We start from the raw sequence: 25,129 nt of genomic DNA, 5'->3' as shown, positions 1-25,129 counted from the left end.
TAGATAATTATTCAACATGTTATTCTCTGTCTATACTTGGGTACTTTCTTCTTCCAATTCAGTATATTCTTGTTTCAGTCTTACATTCTTTTCAGTCAACTCAACAATAATTATCTCTTTGGCCTTTTCTCTCACATATAATCTCTTATGTTCTTGGTGTAGCTCTATTAGATCTTCAACAGTCGTATCACGTCTTTCTAACAATCTTACAAACTTTAGCTTCATGTCTTTCAGCTCTATTTTTCCACTGGTCTTTTTCTTCTTGAAGCTTCTGGATTTTTTGTTTTAACTTACCCTTTTTAGACTCAAATTTTTTTATCGCAAGTTCTAATTCTGATTATGTTTCTTCAAGCTTTCCTCTTGTTGGTGGTTGAAAGCTTTCATAAGTGAATACCATTTCTTGTTTTCGTTTTGCTCTCCAAACCAAATACCCTAGAGTGACTTTATCAGTAAACGATTTAGGACTCACTCTACGGGGATTTTTCTATGCTTTAATCATCTCATTCATCCTCTGAAATGCTTTTGGCTCACTGTAAAAAAAATCTAACTGATGAAGACCATGCGTCATAGGAATGAACTGTTCTGCACCAAATCGCTTTCTCACTAGGAGTGGTGCATAATTTGTCACTCCTTATAAACCTAAAAGTGGAACCACTGTATTATCTCCACATTGATACAACATAGGCTCATGATTCATCCACGGAGCCAACCATCTTACTTCGGCATTGGTCAATTTTTATAGAAAAGTTATCCATTCCTTTTTAGATTTTCGTTCTGACCACCCACATTCATAGAATTCCTTGATCAGAGCTTGATTACGGACATAAAGCTTCGAGAAAGCACATTTTCTCCATTCGAAATGGTTTTTCATCCATAAGTACAATAATTGTATGCAGCCTATAAAATGCCCTCCATTCTGACTACAGTAACTCAAAGATCTGGTAGTCTCTGCTAATATTACCATTGAAGGATTACAGCCGTTGATCATACTCTAAAAGAAGTCAATCACCGCTATCTCAATATAACCCAAAACTTTTAAAAAAATTACTATTTCATATATAGCTAAGGCAAATACATCTAACCCTCGTTCTTCATTGGCATGTTGCAATAGACACTCATGAAAGAACTTTTATGGTAGGCAAACTTGTTCTTGTTTCTTCTTTGCATAAGAATCCATAACTTCTTTGTCTGTCCTTATGAGTTGAGCCAAACCCTTACGAAATCTTGACTTGTGGTTTTTGACATATATCTTATTGGGAGCCTTGAGGTGCAAACCCAATAAAATCAAATATTCTTCGATAGTTGGTGTCATATCAACTTCATTGAAGATGAAACACTTGTATGCAAGATCCCAAAATTATGCTGCAGCTTTGATTAGTTAATCATCGACAACTACTGCTAAAAAGTGTGTTATATATCGGTGTCTCTAGCAAAACTGCTCTTGTCTTGACGGATTCATCTTCTTCCATATATCAACCAAATTCTCTAGATTATTTTGTTTGAAGAGGATAGATATTTTTTGAGACAAGGTAGAATTATATCCGATTAGTAAACAATCCTCCATCTTTGGTTAAATCTTTTCTGACTTGACCTTTACTTCGTTGGGTGACTCATAAGATGCTAATACAGATGAATAACAAACTGGTCGTTCTGTGGAGTCCATGAAAAATTTTTGTTGAAGATCGTCTTTTAAGCAAATGTTCTTTATGCAACTTTATGATATAAGCATGAACCAAGGCAAAAGAATGAGAGAAAAGGTTAATATGCCCAGAAAAAAGAAATAAATAAATAACTAAGTAAATTAAAACATCACACAGAATAAAAGGAATGAATCTTATGCTTTTGGTCAATTCTAAAAGGGAAGAGTGATAGCTCTATCTATAAGTTAGGCACTTTTAAGGTTCACTATATGTGGTTTAAGGTTAAAGTCTAAAGGTTCCTAAATTGCTCCTTACATCATTGTCCATCACAGACTAGTAAGGCACCCTAATTTTCACCCATTACAAGCTACAAGCGAAAAATGTTCAATTTGAGTGGGAGTATTTCGCCAACCACTACGGAGGCATTAAACCTCACGAAAGCAATAGGTACTTTACTCCCTCCTAGAGGGACGGAGCTCGGGTATAGAGCTCATGTTATACATATGCATATGAATGACATAATTAATAAAGTAAATAAACATGAATGAATAAAAGAAATCTATACAAAAGGTTCAATTTTATTGGGCTTTTGGATAACAAAAATTTATTTACTGGCCTGACTCTCAGAGGTCCTCAACGGAGTCACCAAGCTGTCATAATGTCTAGATCCGAGGATCTATTGCTAGACATTGACTTGAAGGAGTTGCCACCAATTTTTTTTATCTAGGTGCAATTACCACCTAAGGAATCTATCCTTTTAGGGAACACCTAAGTTTAAGGGTCTTTAAAAGAATAGGTTCGGGTCTGTTGACCAGAACAGGGTTTGGAAGTACGGTTACGTGTGAGGAAGGTTATAGCACCCTCACGACGCTCATCGAAAGATGGTACCAGCTTAATTTTGTGTTATCCAATAAGCCTTAAAATTTTATCAAGTAATTAATTATTGAAAATTATTCTCAATTGACTCTAATACTTTTAGCAAAAAATTGAGAAAATTCCCTCACCTCAAGAGTATGCAAGGAAACTACTATTTCACTTGCAGAGGCTCCATCGTCGAATTATTTAACATTAAAGAAAATCCAAGAAAAAAAAAAGGAAAAAGAAAAAAAAACATGATTGCTTTAAATATAAATCCTTTCCTTTTCAAAAATTCATCGCTTTTGTTACAAGAAAAATTTATACTTTTAACTTTTTTCCAAAATATTTTTTAGAAACTTATTTTTAAGAAAAATTGATACTTTCAAGTTTTCCTCAAAAATATTTTTTAGAAAGCTTATTTTCAAGGAAAATTGATACTTTTAACTTTTTTTCAAAAATATTTTTTTTGAAAAACTTATTTTCAAGGAAAATTGATACTTTCAACTTTTCCTCAAAAATATTTTTTTTGAAAGCTTATTTTCAAGGAAACTTGATACTTTCAACTTTTCCTCAAAATTTTTTTTAGAAATCTTATTTTCAAAGAAAATTGATACTTTCAACTTTTCCTCAAAAAAAATTTTTTTTGAAAAACTTTAAAGAAAATAAAATAAAATAAATAAAATAAAAATTGAAAATAAAAATAAAGAAAAATAAAATAAAAAGTATTAAACAATTATAATCTAATCAATAAATAATAATAATAATAAATAAATGAAATGAAAAGAAAAAAAAACCTGAGAACGGCTCGACTTACCGGTTCAGCTCGGCTCGACTTGAGAAAGAAAGGACGGCTCGAAGACGAGGCTCAAGTGTAGGCAACTCGGCTTGGCTTCACACTCAGGTCACACGTTGGTCGCACGAGGGTTGGTGCTTGGGTCGGGTTGGATCTTGGCAAAACGCGCGGATCCTGTGGGTTTACTAACGCAAAAACGACGTCGTTTTGGGGATGGTATATAAGGCTGAAGGTCAGTTTTTTTCAGAATTCCCTTCTACTCTTCTCTCTCTTCCCTTCTTTTCCTCTCCCCTCTCTCTAAATAGATGAAGAACTCTCATTGAATCTTGTCGGATTCTGAAAATTTTCATCAAAATCTGGGTTTTTCTTCTCAAGCTCACCGGAAAGTTGATCAATTTTTGGAAATAGTCATCAGAAACTGGGTAGCTGGCTGAAAAATTCAAATTTGACCAAAAAATTCAACCAGAATTTGAAAATTTTCCAAAAATTTCCAGAAAAAAATTCGCCAAAATTTTTAAAAAATCCTGAAATTGCCTCTGACCCTTTTGGATGCCTTTTTCTTTCTCTTTTCACTCTCTCTCAGTCAGTGTCTATGTTTTTGTGTTCTGGTCCTTTGATTCATGGATCTATTTATAGGGATTGATCAGAAGAGTTTCTGATCAATCCCAACTCCTCCTTGGATTGGGATTCAATCGTTGAATCCAATATGGACTCTGATTGAATCCCAAATTCACTGTAGGATTCCCAAATTTCCATCCCAATCTCAGTCGAATAAAAAGAAAAAGAAAATCAAATCAAATAAAAAATGTTAATAGATAATTAAAAGAAAATAATTAAATAAATAAAAATATTAATAGATAAATAATAATAATAATAGATAAATAATAATATATAAATAGATAAATAATAATAAATACATATATATACTAACAGATAAATAATAAAAATAAATAAATAAATATTAATAAATAGTAATAATAAATAAATAAATAATAAATACATAAGATACAAAGAAAAAAGAAAAAAATATAAAATACAAAATAAAAAATAAAAATAAAATGGGTCTACCTATTTGGACCAAGCCCAATTGATCCGAGCCTGGACTAAATTAAGTGTCTACATTATCAATTTACTACTAAATTATCAATGATTACTATTATAGTTTTATGTATTTAGTATTATGTTATCATTAATTTACTACTTAATTTTTAATTATTTATTATAAAATTATCACCAATTTACCATTAAATTATCAATGATTTACTACCAAATTATTATTGATTAATTTTAAATTATAAATGATTTACTATTAAGTTATCACTAATTACCTATTATATTATTAATGATTTACTATTAAATTATAGTATTTACTTTTAAATTTTCAATGGTTAACTACTAAATTATCAATTATTTACTTTTAATTTATAATTGATTTACTACTAATTTATTTATGATTTACTACTATAAATTAATTACTATTAAACTGAAATTGATTTACTATTAAGTTATCATTGATTTATTACTAACTTGTCAATAATTAACTACTAAATTATCATTTATTTTTTATTAAGTTATCCTTGATTTAGTACTATATTGTTATGCATTTACAACTATATTATAATTAATTTACTATTAAGGTATTATGCATTTATTATTGTATTATTACTCATTTACTAAAAGGTTATCAATTATTGACTACTAAATTATCATTAATCTACTATTAAGTTATCATTAATTTACTGCTAAGTTATCGATAATTATTATTAAGTTATATTTAATACAATTAAATTTTCAATGATTAATTACTAAGCTAATAATTATTTATTACTATATTATCACTAATTTGTGTATATCCAAAAAGAAAGTAATCACAATATATGTTAGAAAATGTAATTTGTAAAAGAAAGAAAGAAAGAAGAAAATGTTCAAATATAAATAACTTAAAAAATATGAGTAAATGTTCTTAATTTACTATCAATGATTTAGTAAGTAATAATAAGTTAAAATAATAAATTTTTATTCTAATGCAAATATTAAAACTAAATTAAATAAATATATACAAATATGTATATATATATATATATTAAGTCAATATTTTTAAAATATTCTTTAAATGTTCTAGTTTGTGGTAAAGTAGTACACATTAAGATAAGTTTTATTGATGATTTCATTGAATTATTAGTGTATGTGTTTTCAAAACTGCTAGTGAAATACAATTGCATAAAAAATATTAAAATATTTGAAATATTCTGTCACTAATGGAAGTAATAAATTTTGCCCTATGTTTCTATCTTTAAATATATAATTTTATGCAAAAATTTTGTTATATATATGATAAAAATAATGAAAACAAATTTACTAAATAAAATTTATAAAAATTAAATAGAAAATAATTTTAAAATATTCAATTCACAATAATTACCTACACATTCTTCATAAAAAAATTTCTTCTAATAAACAAAAAATAGCATATTTTTAATTATTACTTCATTCTTATTACCATAATTTAAAATAACTTTTTAATATTTTGATATTAATGAACTTCTCTATTTGGAAAGACTAAGAAATATTATAAAAGGTCATAATAATATAAATAATATTTAACTCTATATTGTCTTCCTAAATAAGTATGAATTACGATATCTCTTTCAAATGTATGAATTGTTTTCCTCGATCCATATAGCTAGAACTCGATTAACAAATAAGCAATTATAATCTCTTTGATTTGGATTAATATTTTTGCAATACGAATTTCAAATCCTCAAAAGAAGATATATTTTTAATCTCTATAAGACTTGAACATAAAATATATTTTCTAGAATTATTATTAGTATCTCCATCATTTTGGCACTTAAATTTTTATTATATTGTACTCTCATTCTATTTTGAAATTTATTATCGATGTCATAAAAGTATAGTTAAAAAAACATGAATTAATCAATTCAAACTTCAAATAATTCAAAATTCAAATTGGGTATAAAATTTTTTACTTATTTTAAATTTTAATTTAATTAAAAATAATATAATATACATAGTTATAGAAATGAACTAATTAAACTCAATTTCAATTGATTTTAATAACTTAATAGTTATTTAAAACCCAAAAATAATTGAACTTTACTACAATCTCAATTGATATAGTAACCCAATAAAAATTCAATATTTCTTATTCATCTTTTGTAACAATTTAAAAGTTATTTATTTAAGTTTTTTTTTTCATTCATCTTCAATGCCTTATTTTTATTGTTTATGTGGTTGAATTGGTTAAAGTATGCACAGCTGCACAAATGAATAATTGAGTACTCTATGAATAAAAGTATATAACGAAACTTGACTCAACCCAATTGGTCATTGATTTTATATCTAAAATCTAACTTGAAAGTATGAAAAGTCAAAATTTAAAATAATTGAGGTACTAGATACACAATTAAATAAATATTTATCCAATGAATTTTATTAATAAATGCACTTATATCATTTTTATATTTAGTTAAAATTCAATTTATAATAGTATTTTTAAGTTAAATGTCATGTGATAATTAATTTGATTAATTTCAATTCTTTTGAACAAATATTATCTAATATGACAACTTTAAAACTTTTGATATCACAGTGAATATTCTTCAATTAACATAAAGGAGAAAATAAAGGAGTATGCAATGTCTTTCTAAGTAAAAGAGTTTCACATTAATTCTAAAGAAATTTGAAAACAATACACTTGTGTATTTTTCATTGAAACATTATATAGCGCTAACTTTCTTTATCATATGGAAAAAATAGAGTTATGCATAACCAATCATTCTTTCATTTCATTTTTCTACTTAGAAAAATTTTGGATTGGTGTTTCCGTTAATTAAATGTAATTATATGTTATATCAATTAGAAGCTTAATTTTTCTTTTATTTAAAAAATTTTATTTTGCATACATTTTTATTATATAAAAATATTAAAATACATAATTTTTAAAATTAACAACATAAATACAAACTTATTACATAATACTTATACAATTTATAATGATTTCATTTTTAGTATTAACAGCATAAGTTTTTGTGAATAAATGAAACTTTAGCATAAATACATTCAAAAGCTAATTCCAATGAATTTTGTCAAAATAATTCACCAAAAATAATTACTTTTACTTCACTTGATAATTTTTTTACTTAAAATAATTCACGTTAGATCATTCAATCACTTGGATGATAAAAAAAAAAAAAAGCTAGTAATTTAATATAATTAAAAAAGATTAAATAATCTTGAAATATCAATCTTGAGATATAAATTAATCATATATATGCATATTAAGATAAAAGTTGAGAAAAAATTAAATTAATTATTATTTTGATTAAGATGAATAATTCTTATGAGAATTTGACGAAACCCAATCCTAAGCTACTTTTAACTCATCACCTCCATAATCATCTAATTTTGTAGGTAGAAAGTTCAATAAAAAAGTTCAATGAATCACATATTGCTAATGATTGGTGGAGGGGCAAAATTTATTTGCATTTAATTTAATATTAGTTTTCTTCTTGGGAATAACAATTACAAATTTCTAAAGAAAAAAAAAGAAAAATTAACTCTAGAAGTCAAACTAAATTGTAAGAATGATATGTTAAAAAATTATTTTAAAAGATTAAAAAGATTTAATTATACTATCAGTGATCAAATAATCAATTCATAAAACATATAAATAATAAAATCATTAACACACATATATAATTAATATATTAAAACAAAAAATTGAAAGGCAAAATATATATATTTATATACTGAAATAACTTAATTATGATTATCTTTAATGAATTTATTTATCAACATAAACTACCTATAGAATTATTTTGACAACAAGTAAATAAGCAAAATCCATATAATTGTTTTATTCCTATGCATATTAAATTTTAATCTCATTCTATTTGTATCTTTATTTAATGAGAAAAATTATTAATTATATTTATAAAAAAAGAGTCAAATAATTTAAAAAAATCATTTAAATTAAATTTTATAAAAAAATTACTAATGATATTGTTATCAATCACTTTTAATATTTTTAGAATTAAATCATCTATATAATTATTGTTAGTCAATCATTTTTAACACTTTTTTAGTTTACTAATAAAAAGAGTTTATAATAAAAAAATACATTTAAATTAAAATTTATGAAAACATTTACTAAAGATATTTTAGCTAATCACTTTTAACACTTTTTAAATTAAAATTTTAAGTAGTTTAATTTCACATAAACTCCATTTTTAATTTCAGTTGATTTAAACTAAAATAAATTAATAAAAACTATATATTTAAAGATAAATTTGTTAATTTAAAATTTTATAAAAATATTTAGATCAATCATTATTAATACTTTTGAAATTAATATTTTTATATATAAATAATATAATCAACCAAAATCTATCCGCAAAAGAAGTCACAATCATACCCAGTTCATGGAAGAAGAAAAGAACGAAAAAAAATTAGTCATATCTTCCAATCACCTAGAAAATGTCCTGCATCCAAAGGTTATAAGACAAAAGCTTCCTATAAAATGTCACCTCACTTGCATGTTAGAGAATTTCAAAAGAATTTAATCACTTTGATTTTATTTTAAAATTATTTTAATTTAATTAGATATAAAAAATGATGATTTATAGGTGAATTCTGATTGACTGGATCTTGATCTACGTAACTTTGGTAAATCTTCAATTAAAATTTTTAACCAATTAAATATTTAATTTAATTGATTAAAAAATTTTCACCAAATTTGGACACGTGCATGCATCTTACGAATTTATTGTAGCGTTCAGATTCTATTATAATTTGTACAATATGTATCCGAAATATCAATGCTCTGCTACTGCTATCACTGTTTTGTCATGCGTCTTTGATTTGGATATTAACATCAGGCTTCTCCTGCAACAGCAATGCTTGTTCGAGTTTACAGAGCATATCACTTATTGATGGCCGGTCTATTTGCCTACTGGCCAGGCACCTTACTGCATTGTCCACAAATGTGGTAAGGCACTCGGACATGATCTTTCCTCTTAGGTATGGTTCAATCAGGATATCAATTTTTTCACTTCGATAGCAATGAACAGCCCATTTAGCCAATCTTACGTTCGTCTGATCATCCTCGTTTGGCTCACGATTAAGAGCTGGTCTTGCACATAAGACTTCAAATAAAACCACAACAAAAGAGTAAACATCTGATTTGCGAGTTAAAGTTCTGTTTCGGCCATATTCAGGATCCAAATATCCAAAGGTACCCTTTGGTCCAGAGCCGACTAGGTTCCTAAAGGATCTCGCAGTCTTGCCTACTTTTGACAGGCCAAAATCTGAGACTTTGGCCATCCAATCTTGATCCAGGAGTATGTTTGTTGATTTGATGTCCCGGTGAATGATGGAATGCTCTGTGCCCGTGTGGAGGTTGTGTAATCCACGAGCAGCGCCAACGCAAATCTTGAGCCTCTGAGTCCATGACAGTGGTGGATTTTGAGTCCCGTAGAGATGATCACGAAGAGTGCCATGAGCCAAGAAATCATGTATCAGGATCAATTTATTGTCCTCTTGACAATATCCAAGCAAAGATACAATGTTCATGTGACGAAAAGTGGAGAGCAATTCGATTTCAGTTTTGAACTCTTGGACTGCTTGGTGGGACTCAGGATTTTTGGGCTTAACTGCCACTTTGGTGAACCCATCTTCCAGCTAACCCTCATAAACCTTACCGAACCCGCCACAACCAAGCACAAGAGCTTCACTGAAATTGTTAGTGGCAGCTCTTATCTCTTCCAAGGGAAATTGACGGTAATGATCTGAAGATTTAACATTTAGGCTGCTTGTTTTCCCAAGGTTTCTCTTCGTAACGTTTCGAAATCCAATGAGAAACCAGGTAGACTATTGAAGAGACTAGACAAATTCCAAAAACCATACTCAGAACCAATCCCAGGAAGATATTAGATGGAGTAGTCTTGCCCGGATTGTCTAGTTGAACATGAGCTGCAAGATTGTTACTGGTATCAGTCAACTTCAAGATCTCAACTCCATTCAGTATTACATCAGCAAGTTGTGGCTATGAATCAGTGTTAGGCTGCAAGGCAAGCCAAAGATCATTTCTTTCTTCTTTCACTTCTGAAACTGTGATTATATAGTCCTTATGCATTGCAACCAAAGGACTTCCAGCCATAGCAACTATATCCAGGCTGCTTTCCACTGTCTTGTTGTTGGCATACACGTTGAACACTCTCTGCTTCACTTCTGTTACATATAGTTGAATCTCGCAGAAATGAAACCTAACAATGTATTTGAAACCTGAGTCAACAGGAAATGTCCATGTCAGATTGTACCCCACATTGGCAGCCTCATCACTACCACCAATTGTCCTGGCTGTATTGTACAGGTCCCCCGGTGCTCCATATTCACTTAATGCCCAAGAGCTTGTATTGTAGTCTATATGAACATCATATGCTTCAATAGGAGTGCCATTTTTAGAACCCTGTCTGTATAGTTGGTCATCCAGCCCAACCCTGAACGGCTTATTCAGACTGTTACTATACCTACGTTGATTCTGTGAAGTATCTCAAGCTCAGGTTCGTCTTGAATGGACGTAGCATTGGAAGTTTCCTTCACTCCATAATCAGAGAGTTTGAGGGACATTGAGTAAATCTCTATCCCATTTACAAAAGCAAAAGCGTCTGAAGCATGTAGTGATGGAGCGAAGATGATATTCAAGGACTGTTTCTTTAAGTTAAGGAGGAAATCTTTAGTGAAATAAGGTGATTTCAAAATGCTTGCCATTACAGAAGGGCTAAAATTGTTTAAAAAAGTGTAATTGCCAGAGGTGACAGAGAATTCGGCCAGTGTAAGAAGTAGGGTAGAAATGAAGGCGAATAAACTTGAGGCCAGGGGACATGGGGAAACTATAGGTGAAAGAAGAACGAAAGAAGCGTGCAGTTGCATATGGATTCGCCGGAACCTTTCCGGTTATAATCGAGATCACAGGGCCGATCCATGTTTCTTCATAATAATCCGGGAAAAGATTTACATCCCCAATCCAAGTTTTACCATTAAACGATGAGTTTCCCGCATTTCCGCAGTCAAGAATTATTTGGTCCGAGGAGGAAAAACAATTCCAGAAATTGAACAAGAAGCTGAGGTGAAGCAGAGAAACAAGTGATATCCATGAGGCGTAGGGATTGGGAATTTTCTTCATAGAGGCAATATTGTAACAGCTGCTCAAGGAAGAGAAGAAGATAGGTAGGCAAGCGTAGCCGAAGCATCCAATAACTAGGTTGTTAAATTGGTAATCAAATGTAAAGGGGTCGTTGGTCCGATGTTTCCATTCCAAATTTGTCTGATCCAGAGCTAATGTCTTGGTCCTCCTGGAAACTTTGGCCTTTCATTTTCGAATTGATGAGAATCAAGTCGAGAATATAGTTCCATCCAAAAGCACGCGGGTGTTTCTTTGATCATTCCTCAAAAGTCCCAATTGCTTCATTGCACTGGGAAAGTAACTTGAATTTCAACAGTCATAACATAAAAGCATAGCCATTAAAGAAATGAAAACAAGGAAATTATAAGAATCTTTCTGTTGCAACTGAGAATACTAGCTTCACAGTTTCATTACTTAAATACTGACAATAAGTCTTTCTCTAGTCTTCCACTGAGGCTAATTGGGTAAACTTTTCTTCTCTAGAAAACCATTAAAATTCTTGGAAGGTTCCGTAAATTAATTTGTGTTGACTGGGAGGATTGCTTCATGGGTTATTATTTTTTCTTTAAAAGCAAAGTTGCATCTGTTCCAGCTCCGATTTATTCATAAAATTAACGGTTTTGATTCAAATCCCCACATTTGTAATTTATTCTTTTAAGGATAAAGGATAGAACGGATGGCTATAGAGAGAAATATCTAGCAAGAATCGTATAATTGGAGTCAAACTTAAAAATTTTTTTCTATACTTAGGTCAAGTTAAGTAAAGAATTAAAAATTGTTAATTAAGTCTCTTTTTACCTTTGTAAGTGATGATTTGAAGAGTGAAAAACCAATATTATTTCTAAGGTTGTAAAATACATATATATAAATATATAAATGGGTTTAAAGCTCATAACATATATCCAAAAATAAAGCACAACCTTATAAGTCAACTAAACATAACATACATTTTAATAGCCCCTTAAATTGAAGATGGTTCGAAATAAAACATTTGAAGTTTAAAATCTAAATAATAAAAACATGAATTTGAAAGGGACTTTGTAAAAAGATCTGCCACTTGTGATTAAGAAGAAATATGTGGTAGCATGATGGTGCCTTTGTGTATCTCTTATTTGATAAAATAACAATCTATTTTAATATATTTCATCTATACATGAAAAATATCATTGTGAACAATTTGAATTGCACTTTTACTACTACAAAAGAGTATAATAGGAGTAGAGGTGTCAACACCTAAATCCATAAGTAACCAACAAAACCACATAAATTCTGTTGTAGTGTCTGATAAAGCTCTATACTCTACTTCAACACTTGAATGTGCCACAACTGTCTGCTTTTTGTTTTTTCAAAATATCCAAGAATTACCCTGAAAAACATTATAACCAGTTGTAAAACGTCGATCATTAACATTACCAACCCAATCAAAATGAAAAAAAGACAAAGTTCAAGTTTAGAAGTTGATGAGAACAACAAACCTTTATGTATCATTCCTCACAAATATCTTAATATCCTAAGAACTATAGCAAAGTGAATTGTCCAAGGTATTGTCATAAATTAGCTTACAACTTGAATTGCATGACTAATATCAGGTTTTGTAACTGTCAAATTATATAAGACTACCAACCAACTGTCTATACAAAGTATCATCATTGAAAAGTTCTCCATTAATAACTTTCATTTTGACATTAGTTTCAAGAGGAGTGTCAATAATTTTATTATCAGATAAGCCTACTTTAAAAATAAAATCAAAAGCATATTTCACTTTAGACAAGACAAATCCATGAAAGGAACAATCAACTTTAATTCCTAAAAAATATCGTAATGGACCAAGATCCTTTATTTCAAAGGTTTTCCTGGGATGATTTTTTATATTATGAATAACAAGGTTATCATTTTCAATTATCACCATATCATCAATATAGAGAAGCAAAATTACAATTCCTCTTTCAAATCGACAAATAAACAATGCTGAATCATAAGGACTCTACACAAATTCGAAGTCAAGCATAACAATGCTGAATTTCTCAAACCAAGCATGCGGTGCTTGTTTAAGACCATATAAAGCTCGTCGAAGCTTGCCCACTTGATTAGTTTGGCAAGACAATCCAAAAAGAGGTTTTGTATAAACTTCTTCATGAAGATCTCAATTTAAGAAAACACTTTTTACATCCAATTGTGATAAATCCCATCCTTAAATAGAAGCAATAGCTATAAGAGTTCGAATAGAAGCCATTCGAGTTACAAAAGCAAAGGTTTCTTTATAGTCAATACCATACTCCTGTGTAAATCTTTTTGCAATCAACCTAACTTTATATCTCTTGATAGACCCATTTGATTTTGTCTTTACCTTGTACACCCACTTACAATCCACTATAGATTTTCCAAAAGGTAAATCAACAAGATCCCAAGTATGAGTTTTCTCTAAGGCATCTAATTATTCTTTCATAGCTGCAAAAAGGATTAGATTTTGCTTCATGATAAAATTTAGGTTCATAAACAAACAGAATAGTAGATAAGAAACAATGAAAATGATGATAACATTTTTGCTCACATGTTGAACGTCTAAGTTATGGGACAGACGACTTTAACAAATTGGATAATGATGGTGTAAGATTGCTTATGGTTGAGTCAGTAATGGTACAAGCTTCATTTGGATGAATTTGCTAAGGAGTTAGAGAACTTTGAGATAGATAAAAAGATTGATTAGGGTCATTTAAATCAACAAAAGGATAAAAAAAAACAAAAACAAAAGACCCATGAGGATCATTAGTAGATTTCTGAAAATGAGGTAATGAACACATTAAAATATTTTCCCAAAAAGTAACATGTCGAGAAACATGAAGTTTTTGTATAATAAGATCATAGCAACGATATCCTTTTTGTCCACTACCATACCCTAAAAACACACAAATGGTAGTTTTTTGAGATAATTTATCACATTGAACTTTAGGAAGTGAAACAAAAAATGTAGAACCAAAAATATGAAGCCCAAAATAATTAGGAGTATTGTTATACAAACGTTCAAAAGGAGAAATTCCACCAATGACAGAAGAAGGAATACAATTAATAACATAAACTAAAGTAAGTGTAGTTTTCCCCTAAAATTTCTTAAGAACTAATGAAGATAACAACAAGGCTCTAGTGGTTTCCATGATATGACGATGTTTTCTTTCATCAACAACATTCTGCTATGGTGTATCAGTACAAGATGATTCAAGACAAGTACCTTGAAAAGCAAAAAACTGTTTTAAATTACTTGAGTGATATTCTCAAGTAAACCAGCACGAAAATGTTTAATTGTTTTAGAAAACTATGTTTTGATCATGGTAGAAAAATCTTAATAAATTTTAAGCAAATCCAAACAATGTTGAAATAAATAAATCCAAGTATACCTCAAATAATTATTAATAAAAATAATATAATAATAAGAACCCCTTATAGTAGGTAAACGAGATGGGCCCTACACATCACAATGAACAAGATCAAAAGAAGATAAAGAAACTAATTCACTTTTATTGAAAGGTAAAGCTAACTATTTTGCTAGTTTACAATTGATACAATTATTAGACATTTCTGACTTAACATAACCTAACTTGCCACTAGATATCAAATATTGAACTTTAGAACAAAAAATATGTCCTAACTTATAGCGCCAAAGGAAAAAAGATCAAAGATTTTGAACAACATAAACTAATAAGGATTTTTGCACGAAAGGATGATCAAATTGACTAAAAGGATGATGTGACACTTGAAGTTTTCTAAAACAAATAATCTTCCAATTTTACGGCTTGTCCCATCCACTTTCTCCGTTAAGCAATCATACACCACGCAACCACAAGAGTGAAAAATGACATTAAAACCTTGATCACATAATTGACCAATAGATAGCAAATTCATGGAAAGTGATGGAACCAAAAGAACATTATAAAAAAAAACATTTTGAGAACATGAGACATAGCCAATATGAGTAACAGACATATTTGAACCATTAATAGTATGAATAGAAAGTGAACAAGCAATAGGACTTGAAGAGTTAATGATAGAATTATCAAAAGTCATATGATTAAAAGCTCAAAAATCAATGATCCAATCATTAAAATTAGTACATGTAGTAGTTAACAATGCATATGTAGAAGAATTATTACATATAAAGTTGTTACTCATTCTAGAAATAACCTATTGAATAATTTTTTAAGTTTGATCTGTAGTGGAATGAAAGTTAACATTAAAAGTTTTTGTAGATGACGTTGCAGTAGCAACTCGGCCCATTTTATTCAAGCCAAATTTCTTTTTCAATTCTAAAAAATTATGCTTTGTATGTCCCAACTCGTGATAGTAATAATATTCAATCTTAGAAGAATCTTTTTGTTGAAATGAGCTAAATGAATTGGAGATAAAATTTTTCAAACATGCAGTAGCTAGTAAAACAATATCTTCCCCTCCTTTAGATTGATTGAGGTTGCCTCTCCTAGTTTCTTCAACCATCAATTCTAACAAAACAACATTAACAAAAGGAAAAGGGTCATGATGTAGAATAGAAGCACAAATGGACTCAAAATCATCTTGAAGTGCCATTATGAATTGTGCAAGATGACTTTCTTCTCTGTATCGATAATATAATTCTGTGTCAATGGTCCATTTAGGTTCCATAAAAGCTAATTGATCCTAAATAATCAACATTTCAGAATAAAAATAAAAAATTGATTGTCCCTTTCTCTGGTTCAAAATAGCAAGATCATTATCAAGTTTATATCTTTGAGCAAAATCAGTTTAACATAATGTAATTCGGGAAAATCCTAAAACTTCTTAGTAAGGCCATATTTCTAAAGTTGCACACTAAATGATGGAGCAACAATATTAGCAAATGAAGTAACAATTTCGCTATTATTAATTTCCTATTGTTCATATTCAAACACAAAATTTTCTAATCTGTCAAAAGCTCTCAGACACTTTTTATCACATGTAACATATTTCCAAAGTCTTTTTCCTTTTACAAAGTTTCATATCAAATAAGACCAATTAGTGTAGTTCGTTCCATCTAATTTCATTGTAATGGGTTGTAATAATTCTGAGAGAGCCATAAGAAAAAACAATTCAAAGTCAATACACTGATCAACCCATAACAAGCCAATAAACTGATCAATTCATAAAAATTGAAATAGACAAGCCAATTTCATAGGTGAACAATCCAGAACGAATAAAGTATTTAGTCAACCCATAGCCAATAAATAAAAATAGGAAAAGACAAAGACAATTCCAATTTCACAAAATCCAAGCTGTAGTTAATGGCACAAAAACTAATTCCACGTAATTTCACAAAATGACAAAACAAAAAAAATATAAATGCAACAGCCACTTATCAAAGAAAAAAAGGTCAAATAATAGCAAATCAAAGTAATCTGAAACAAAGAGAAATAACAGACACCAAAAACTTTGATACTATGATGACTTGAAGAGTGAAAAGCCATTATTATTTCTAGAATTATAAAATACATATATACAAATGTATAAATAAGTTTAAAGCCCATGAGATATATCCAAAAATAAAGCTCAACCTTATAATTCAACTAAACATAATATACATTTTAACAGTAAGAACTTGTTTCAGAGTAAAAATCTAATAACTTATAGTCACAAATAAAATATTTTAAATTTATGCTTTTTTTTAATTCTTATGCATCACATGTAAGTTGACAAAACTTTACAAATGAATTTCAAAGTATAAAAAATGGAATTAAATACAATTTTATTGTAATACTAATCAACAAATTAAAAAAAAGTCTTATTAAAACAAAAATGACAATATAGATATTATACTATTGTGATTGCAATTTTTAGAAATCTTACTAAAAAACTGAAATTTTGTTAAATTACTAAATAAAAAGTAGTTTTGTAAAAAAATTGACATTAATTTGCAAAAAAATTGATATTAATTGCAATTATGATTAAAAACAATTATCAAGAATTCACCCTAAATTAGATCTAACAATTTATGTATTTATGTCATATAAAATATCAATAATTTGTGTATTTGTACCCTATTTTATACGAAAATTATGTCGTAACGGTTTTGTGTCCGCCCGACAAACAAAATAAAAAATAACGGAGTCGTCACCAATCTTTTTTGGTTAGGTGTGATTGGCCACCTATTAAAACATATCCTTTTAATGAAATCTTAAAATTAATTAAAATTTATTAAAAAGATAATTTTACGGTCTGCGAAACAGTCTGGGTTCAGGAGTCGGTTACGCTTAGGGAAGGATTAGCACCCCCACAACACCCGTTAAAAACAGTACTAATTAACAACATGTTATCCTTTGATTTTGATAAAAACAGTCTTATTTTCAGTATTTGAAAAATAATTTCCTTGATTTTTTATTTATTAAAAAAAAATTATTCTCGAGAAAAATAAGTCAAAACCTTTTTATTGAAATAATTCTTAAAATGTTCCAGTACGTTGGTAACATTAAAAGAACTCTTTCTCACCTAAAGATTTCTTAAAGCATCTCTACTCGGAATACTTTTAGAATCTCATCTTTGGAGGCTCGAATTTATTTTTCGTAAGAAAATGTCATGTTAAAAAAATTTATTCTCGAGAAAAATAAATTAAAATCTTTTTATTGAAATAATGCTTAAAATGTTCCAGCACATTGGTAACATTAAAAGAACTCTTTCTCACCTAGAGATTTTTTAAAGCATTTCTACACGGAATACTTTTAGAATCTTATCTTTGGGAGGTCTAAATTTACTTTTCGTAAAAAATTATGTCATGTATGCAATGCAAATAATAACATGTTGATGCACACATTTTATTCTTTTTCGAAAATTTTATTAATTGTTTTATTAATTTTTTTTATTTTAATTAAAATTTTGAAAAAAAAAGGAATTTAATTATATTGAAGATTTTCTATAAATATTTCAATACGCTGGTAATATTTTACAAAAAATCTTCTCACCTAAAGATTTCTTAAAGCATCTCTATTCGGAATACTTTTAGAATCCCATCATTGGATTAAATTTCTTTCCTTCCTATTTTTATTACATATATTTTTAATTTATTAACCAATTTTTATTTATTATTTAAAAAAAAGAAAATCTTTATTGTATTGAAAATTTTTTTATAAATACTCCAATACACTGGTAGTATTTTAAAAAAATCTTTTCACCTAGAGATTTCGTAGGCATCACTACTCGGAATACCTTTGAATCTCATCGTCGGATAAAAATTTTCTTTTCTTTCATTTTTTATTACTTTAGTATTATTATTAAATTTATTTTTATATTATTGTTTTTAAAGTTTATTCTAAAAATTAACATAATTATATAAAAAAAATTTAACCACAATTTCATCATTTAATCTAACAAATATAAATATTTTAATATGCATAAATATTAATAAAATAATATATAAAACATAAGAAAAATTCAAAAAAAAATTTTTTTTACCTGAACCAGACCGGTCAACGGTCCGATTAATGCGCAGTTCAGTTCAGCGGTTCGCCCGACGGTTTGGATCGATCTGGGTGGTTCAGTACCAGTTCGGTACGGTCTGGACAGTTTGGTTTCGATCCAGTCAGACCGGTCAGAGGTTGATTAAGAAAGCGGGTCGTCGGGTCGGGTGTGCGGACCCCAGGTCAGGTCACGGGTCGACGCGCAGATCCTCCTTAGCCAAAACGACGTCGTTTTGACCCTATGCTCAAAACGACGTCATTTTGCTTTTAATGATTTCTATAAATAACTGAAATTTTTTTTTGCTCATTCTTTCGATTTTTCAAAAAAAAAAAGAGAAGAGAGCTCTGGGGTGAGCTCGTCAGTCGGTTGTCGGACCACCGTGCAGGCCGTGTTTGGGTCGCAGCCGACAGTCATTGCCAATTGTTTCTGGTCACCGAAAAAGGTAAAAATTCTTCTGAAAGTTCTCTTCGACGTGATCTTTCCAGATCCGATGTCCTTTTTACCGAAAACAGCCCCGATCGACGTAGATCAGGGCTCAAAGTTTCGATCTCCTTTCCTTTTCTTGTTTTCTTTTTTGGACAGAATCGACTGATCTCTTTTTTTTTTTAGGTGGCTTTCTGGCACTAGGTTCCCCGTTCCAGGGGATTGTTGTATTTTTTTTTTGCCGTTTTTTTTCGGTTCTCCCTCCGATCCTCCGTTTGCAAATAACAAGCTCTATTTATAGAGCTTGTTGGGATTCAAATCCTAGATCTTCTGGGATTCGAATCTCATTTTTCAACTAAAAAATCACGCTTGTCATTCGTGATTGGCGGCTTGTCGGTCGGCCGTTGACGACTAGCGGCAGTGATTTTGGACTTTATGGATTGTGCATTTAATGCACTAGATTTGAATCGGATAAGGATGAAGAAGAAGGAAAAAGAAAGAAAGAAGAAGACAAACACAGAAACGGAAAGAAAAGAAAGAGAAAAAGAAAAAAATAATTATTATTATTATTATAATTAAAAAAATGGTGTTTACAAATTACATGCCACAATTCATATTGTTACGAAAACATGAAAAATATTTTTTCGTTATGTTAAACATATTTATGATTTTTGTTAAAATTTTATACCGTCTTAATTTTATATATTTTATTCATATTATTTTTGTATCTTATCACCATATTGTATTTGAGATTGTTAGGTTTAACTTACACATATGAAGTTAATAAGAGATTGTGGTGTAAAAGCACATATTTAACAATTTGGCATTGTGGAATTATTGTGGTAAGAGAACGAAATATTTAAAATGTTTAAATTAAAATACATTTTAATCAAGTAATTTGATTAAAAAAATTCACATAAAAGGTACCTATCTTAATCACAATTACGTAAAAGATAAAAATATTTATTTTAATATATTGAAAGGTAGGCATCTATTTTCTGCCTCACTAATTAATTTACTTATTTAACTATATATTCTCATATTTTATTTATTTTAACCAACTGTTTTTCTTATTTACTAACAATTAGAAAAAATCAAATTTGTTATAACATACATTGCAAAATTTGTATAACTAAAGAAAATTAATGCAATGTACTTAATTTATACTAAGCCAATGAAATAAAAATTTGGATGAATTGATAGAAAATGATGTGTATTGTTGTTCAAACATTTTCTTTTAATCCACAGGTTAGGTAAAGAATAGAAAATTGTTTGAAGCCTCTTTTGAATTTTTTTTTTTCAGTTCGTAGAATTTTTTTTCTTGTTGTGGCCTGAAAGGGGGTAAGGGGTTACAAACAAGGGACAAGTTTAATTAAATTTGGAAATCAAATTTTTCAACATGACTTACCTGAGTAATATAATTGAAAAAAAAATTATGAAATCGTTACTTCACGTTAACATATATATATTTCATTTAAATTATTACGTGTAAGTAATTGATGACTAAACCACATTGATTCATTCGTTCATTTTCATAAAAATTAATATTTATCCTATTTGCAAAATTTAAAGCAAATGTTCTTTTTTGGTAATTAATCTTCTGCTAGAAAATTTTAAATAAAATTTTAAATAATGACAATGTTATAGTTGATAGAACCATAAGAAATATATACAATTTGGCTCTTCTTTCTATGCACCTCTACTGCTACTTGTATATACAAAAGATTTAAATATGGCTTGAATTAGTGAATTGATTGGCCAAAAAAATTAGTGAAGTCAATTCTTTCTACATTCTTACTATTAAGTTGGAGGAGAAGAAAAAGAAAAAGAAATATATGTTCTCACTTAGTTCTCATGCAGATGCTTATATATCTCCCTTTTTTTATATTATTTCACTTCTTTCATTTCAAAACAAATATTCATATTTAATTTAACATGAAATAGGCTTTTTGCACTTTAATTTTAAGAAAATTTCCAATATTGATTTTAATAGTTTATAACATCATAATGTAAAGAAATAAAAAAATTAATACTATAAAATATTAGAAAAAAAAAACTCTAAATGTTTGAAAAGAAAATGGTTTATTCTTTTGAAATGTAGAAAAATCAAAGATCATATGAACTTTAATTTTTTAAAATTAATGTAGTATTGTAGAGGATCTTGATCAATATTTTTTTTGAAAAAAAAAATGAGATTTTATTTTGATCTTTCAATATGCTAAAATTCGAATTCTGATTCCTAGACATCTTTATCATTTATATCATGAACATTCTAGCATACAAGGTTGAGTTGGTGGTCAATCCCCCCTTTGAAATGGCCTTTTCAAATGAGTTGGTCAACAGACATGGCAATCTCACACAAAATTTACCAGTTAATTAGATTGAAAGCACTTATATTGTAAAACAACTGATAAAAAAAGTTGCAAGATTCAAGCAGAAACCAGGTCAAAAGGCCAAATTATTGCAAGTAGAACCATGCATGATACAGTTATGGAGTTTTGCAGATTCAGGTATGAGTTCCAAAAAAACAAAAGTTGTAAAATCATGTGCTTCTTTTAGGCCATGTGGCATCCGGAAGAGATACTAAAGAGGTCAAGGGACCCAATTGTCTTTCTCTTAGCCATAATCCAGGGCCATGAATAATGACACAACACAAACTTTTTCATTCACACACCAAACCATCGTTTTCCTTTTACTTTAATAGTTTTATTTACAAACAATAACACTAGGAAAATCACATATATACTGAAGTAAGATTAGAATTCCCTTTGTTGAAAAGAGTTGAAGGCTAATTAAAAAAGTAACGCTGTTTTGTTTAAGCCAAGAGCCAGAAATCCTTGTGCAGCTTAGTGGTGATCAAATAACCGCCAAGTTTTTTGCTTTTCCTTCTTACTGCAACTACCATGCAACTGGCATTCTGGATACAGTAGTCGACAAATCCACCAGTTACCCGGTTCCCTGCACCAGTAAGTAGCCAAGAAATATGGAAAAGAGAAACAAATTATTTAAAAATGAAAGGCTCTGACAGTATGTCAAGGATCACCCAATTTAAAAACTTGAATTGATACATAATTAGGAGCCAAAAATGGCTGGTAAGAACTGTGTGTTGTACATTGATCACACCATTATTTAAAACTGTTTCTCACTTATTATGAATATTTTACCATCTTGGACGCTAATAGAACAGCTACTGCGTTAAAAACTTTAGGCATCACTCTGTAGAGAATGAAGCATTACTTGAAGTCCATGTTGTGGCTGAAGCATAAGTTGAGGAAATGGCGCATGAATATAGGCTGGGGACAGAGTAATAGTGTAGCGTTGTAGGATCATTGAGAGAGCAGTCTTTGTTTCTGTGGCTGCAAAGCTCATACCCACGCAAGATCGAGGTCCCGATGAGAATGGAATAAATGCAACCGCATTGTATTTGGTAGCTTTGGCAATGCCTTCTGCGAATCTCTCTGGTTTGAAAAGATGCACATCATCACCTCATAGTGGAGAGTCATGGTGAAGTGCTATGATCGGGAACATAACCTCCAAATTAAAAGGAATAATGAGCCTTCCCAATTGAACATCTCTTGCAACATTTCTAGACATGGCAGATACAGGAGGATACAATCTCAGGGTTTCATTGATGATCATGATCATCTGCGAGCAAAATAAATTTATAATTTATTAAATGCTGGTAATACACGCTATTGAAATGGTCAGACATTGCGGTTTTGCTTACAGTTTTTAGCTTGGAAATGCCTTCAGAATGAGGATTTTTGTCACCAAATACCTCGATCACCTCTCGTCTTGCTTTCTCTTGCCAATCTGTATGGATTGATAAAAGCAGGACTGTCCATGCGAGCAAGGAATTAGTGGTTTCTTGCCCAGCAAACTAGAATGTTTTGAACACATCTACCAAGTCTTCTACGGAGAGCCTGTTTTTCTCATCCGAATCATGAAAAGCATTTACAAGTAATCCTAGAAAATCACTGCCGAAACTGTCAGCTTCTCCAGTCACTATTTTCTCTTCCCTTTTCTTAACCATTTCCATCACGCATTCATGCATTCCTTTAGCAAGCTTTTCTGATTCTATTTAATCAGTAGTTTTCCAAATCTTGCTGCAAAAGCAAACGAAGGTATAAGCCCGATACATGGAAAAAGGAGAAAAACTAAATCCTTTCGGAACATATTTCAGATTTTGCACTCAAGTGACTTCTAGGTATTTCCTTTCTATTTGGAAATCAGGGGCAAACTCTAGAGTCTAGATTAATCAAGTGAAGACCACACCTAACCAAGATATTATTCAATTTGACTCGAAAGTTTGGTGATTGTATCTCACAAAAACTTATGAATTTAAATATTTGCATATATCATAGCAGATCTTTATAATGTCTCAACGTGAGGTTAGAACATTCCAGATTAACTTACCTGTTGCCAGGAATCCGAGATCTATGAAGATTTCTGGTAGCAAGTATTGATAATTTAGTCAACATTTGAAAAATCTTCTCCCCTTCCAAGTAACAGCTACCAAAAGCTGTTCTAGATTAACTTCTGAAGTCAGTAACCTGAATTGTTCAAACACTTCAATCTCTTTCCCTTCTCGGCCTTTCCACTTCTCTAGCATTGTCTCAACAGCAGCAATTATTGCTGGATTCATGCTCTGCCAAACACAACCATCCATTCTGTAAGAAACTAATTCATAACTCTTAAATGTCAGTACAAAATAGACTTTGTTCGAAGTTTTACTTTTAAGCTCTCCCCATGTAAAGCACGATTTGCCAGCTACCTTTTCCTGGCCCATTTTTCACCTTCGGTTGTCACAAGCCCGTCCCCGAGTATCTTATAGATAAAGTTTTCAGCCTTCTTTTTTGGAAAAGATCCTTCGATATTTTTCATAAACTCTTTGACTAGTTCTGGTTCTGAAATTACCAGTTGAGCTTGAGTTCCTTCCCAGGTAAGATAATTCTTCCCTAATAAAAGAACAAAAAAAGGGTTCATTTTTTTATTTGAAGTTATAAACATATTCCAAGTGAAAAACATACTAATCATCTCACGATATATGTTGATCCAGGAGCAAAACTGAGGCAGCACCCTGGGAAATGTATCATGAGTCAAGGCAGCCATAGGTTTGCTTAATGCTTCTTTTCTGAATTGGACAGTTGCTTTGTTGTTTCCATTGATGAATTCATATGGAGGTCCTTTGATTCCCTGTAAACTCAGTGCGTACTGTATGCGGACAGGTATCCACCAATATTTGTGAAGGAATTTGAATAGAGCTATGAGGAGAAACAGGCACAAAAAACTTGTGAGAAGGATTAAAAGCTTTGCTGTGGAATTCATTTTCGTCTCTTAACAATGAATTCAGATGTTTTTATGTACTAAACATTAAGCTTTTATGAGCTGAAGACTAACGCTTTAGAAGCCCGCTTTTGGCTTCATTTGGATATTTTTTATAGAATTGCATAACAAATTTAATACGAAAGGAATCAAAAGGAAACAAGAAAAGAAAATTAATTAAACTCAAAATTTTCTTGCATTATTAATTGGTGTCATTTTTAGAATCTTGTCAGCTGATTCTATAAATTAGATTATATTTTGGAAGTTGATACATACATAATGCACGTGTAATTCTTATCTTTAGAAATTTGTGTTAATAAATAATTTTTTATATACTATAATAATAATAAATACTAATTATTTAATTTCAATTTTGATATAATATAGGTAAATTTTGATACTTCACTACAATTTTGGTAACTTATGATATAA

The 25,129-nt window shown here is 29.7% G+C and overlaps 1 protein-coding gene and 2 pseudogenes across 1 annotated transcript; all 3 read right to left on the bottom strand.

Annotated features, from left to right (window-relative positions):
• Window positions 1-9,151: 9,151 nt before the first annotated feature.
• Window positions 9,152-10,608, bottom strand: LOC111282400 (receptor-like protein kinase FERONIA pseudogene; annotated as a pseudogene).
• On the bottom strand, window positions 10,358-11,497 carry LOC149518657 (receptor-like protein kinase FERONIA). The gene is made up of 3 exons (XM_089760362.1): window positions 11,181-11,497; window positions 10,846-11,092; window positions 10,358-10,780 (listed from the first exon to the last, which is right to left on the bottom strand). The coding sequence occupies exons 1-3, from the start codon at window positions 11,495-11,497 to the stop codon at window positions 10,358-10,360; spliced, it is 987 nt and encodes a 328-aa protein (XP_089616488.1).
• An 11,078-nt stretch (window positions 11,498-22,575) lies between these two features.
• Window positions 22,576-24,700, bottom strand: LOC111281477 (cytochrome P450 CYP749A22-like; annotated as a pseudogene).
• Window positions 24,701-25,129: the final 429 nt, after the last annotated feature.

Source organism: Durio zibethinus, chromosome 5 (genome assembly GCF_047325235.1).
Source record: "Durio zibethinus cultivar Kanyao isolate XHJ-2024 chromosome 5, ASM4732523v1, whole genome shotgun sequence".
NCBI lineage: Eukaryota > Viridiplantae > Streptophyta > Magnoliopsida > Malvales > Malvaceae > Durio > Durio zibethinus.
This window is presented reverse-complemented; position numbering and strand designations above follow the sequence as displayed.

What these genes read in the sequence shown, in the direction of transcription:
- LOC149518657 (XM_089760362.1), bottom strand. Translation starts at nt 11,497, where the DNA reads ATGAAGAAAATTCCCAATCCCTACGCCTCATGGATATCACTTGTTTCT. An exon ending in CCCATGTCCCCTGGCCTCAA is followed by an intron (nt 11,093 to 11,180) that starts GTTTATTCGCCT and finishes AAACAATTTTAG; the next exon opens with CCCTTCTGTAATGGCAAGCA. An exon ending in AGATACTTCACAGAATCAAC is followed by an intron (nt 10,781 to 10,845) that starts GTAGGTATAGTA and finishes CTATACAGACAG; the next exon opens with GGTTCTAAAAATGGCACTCC.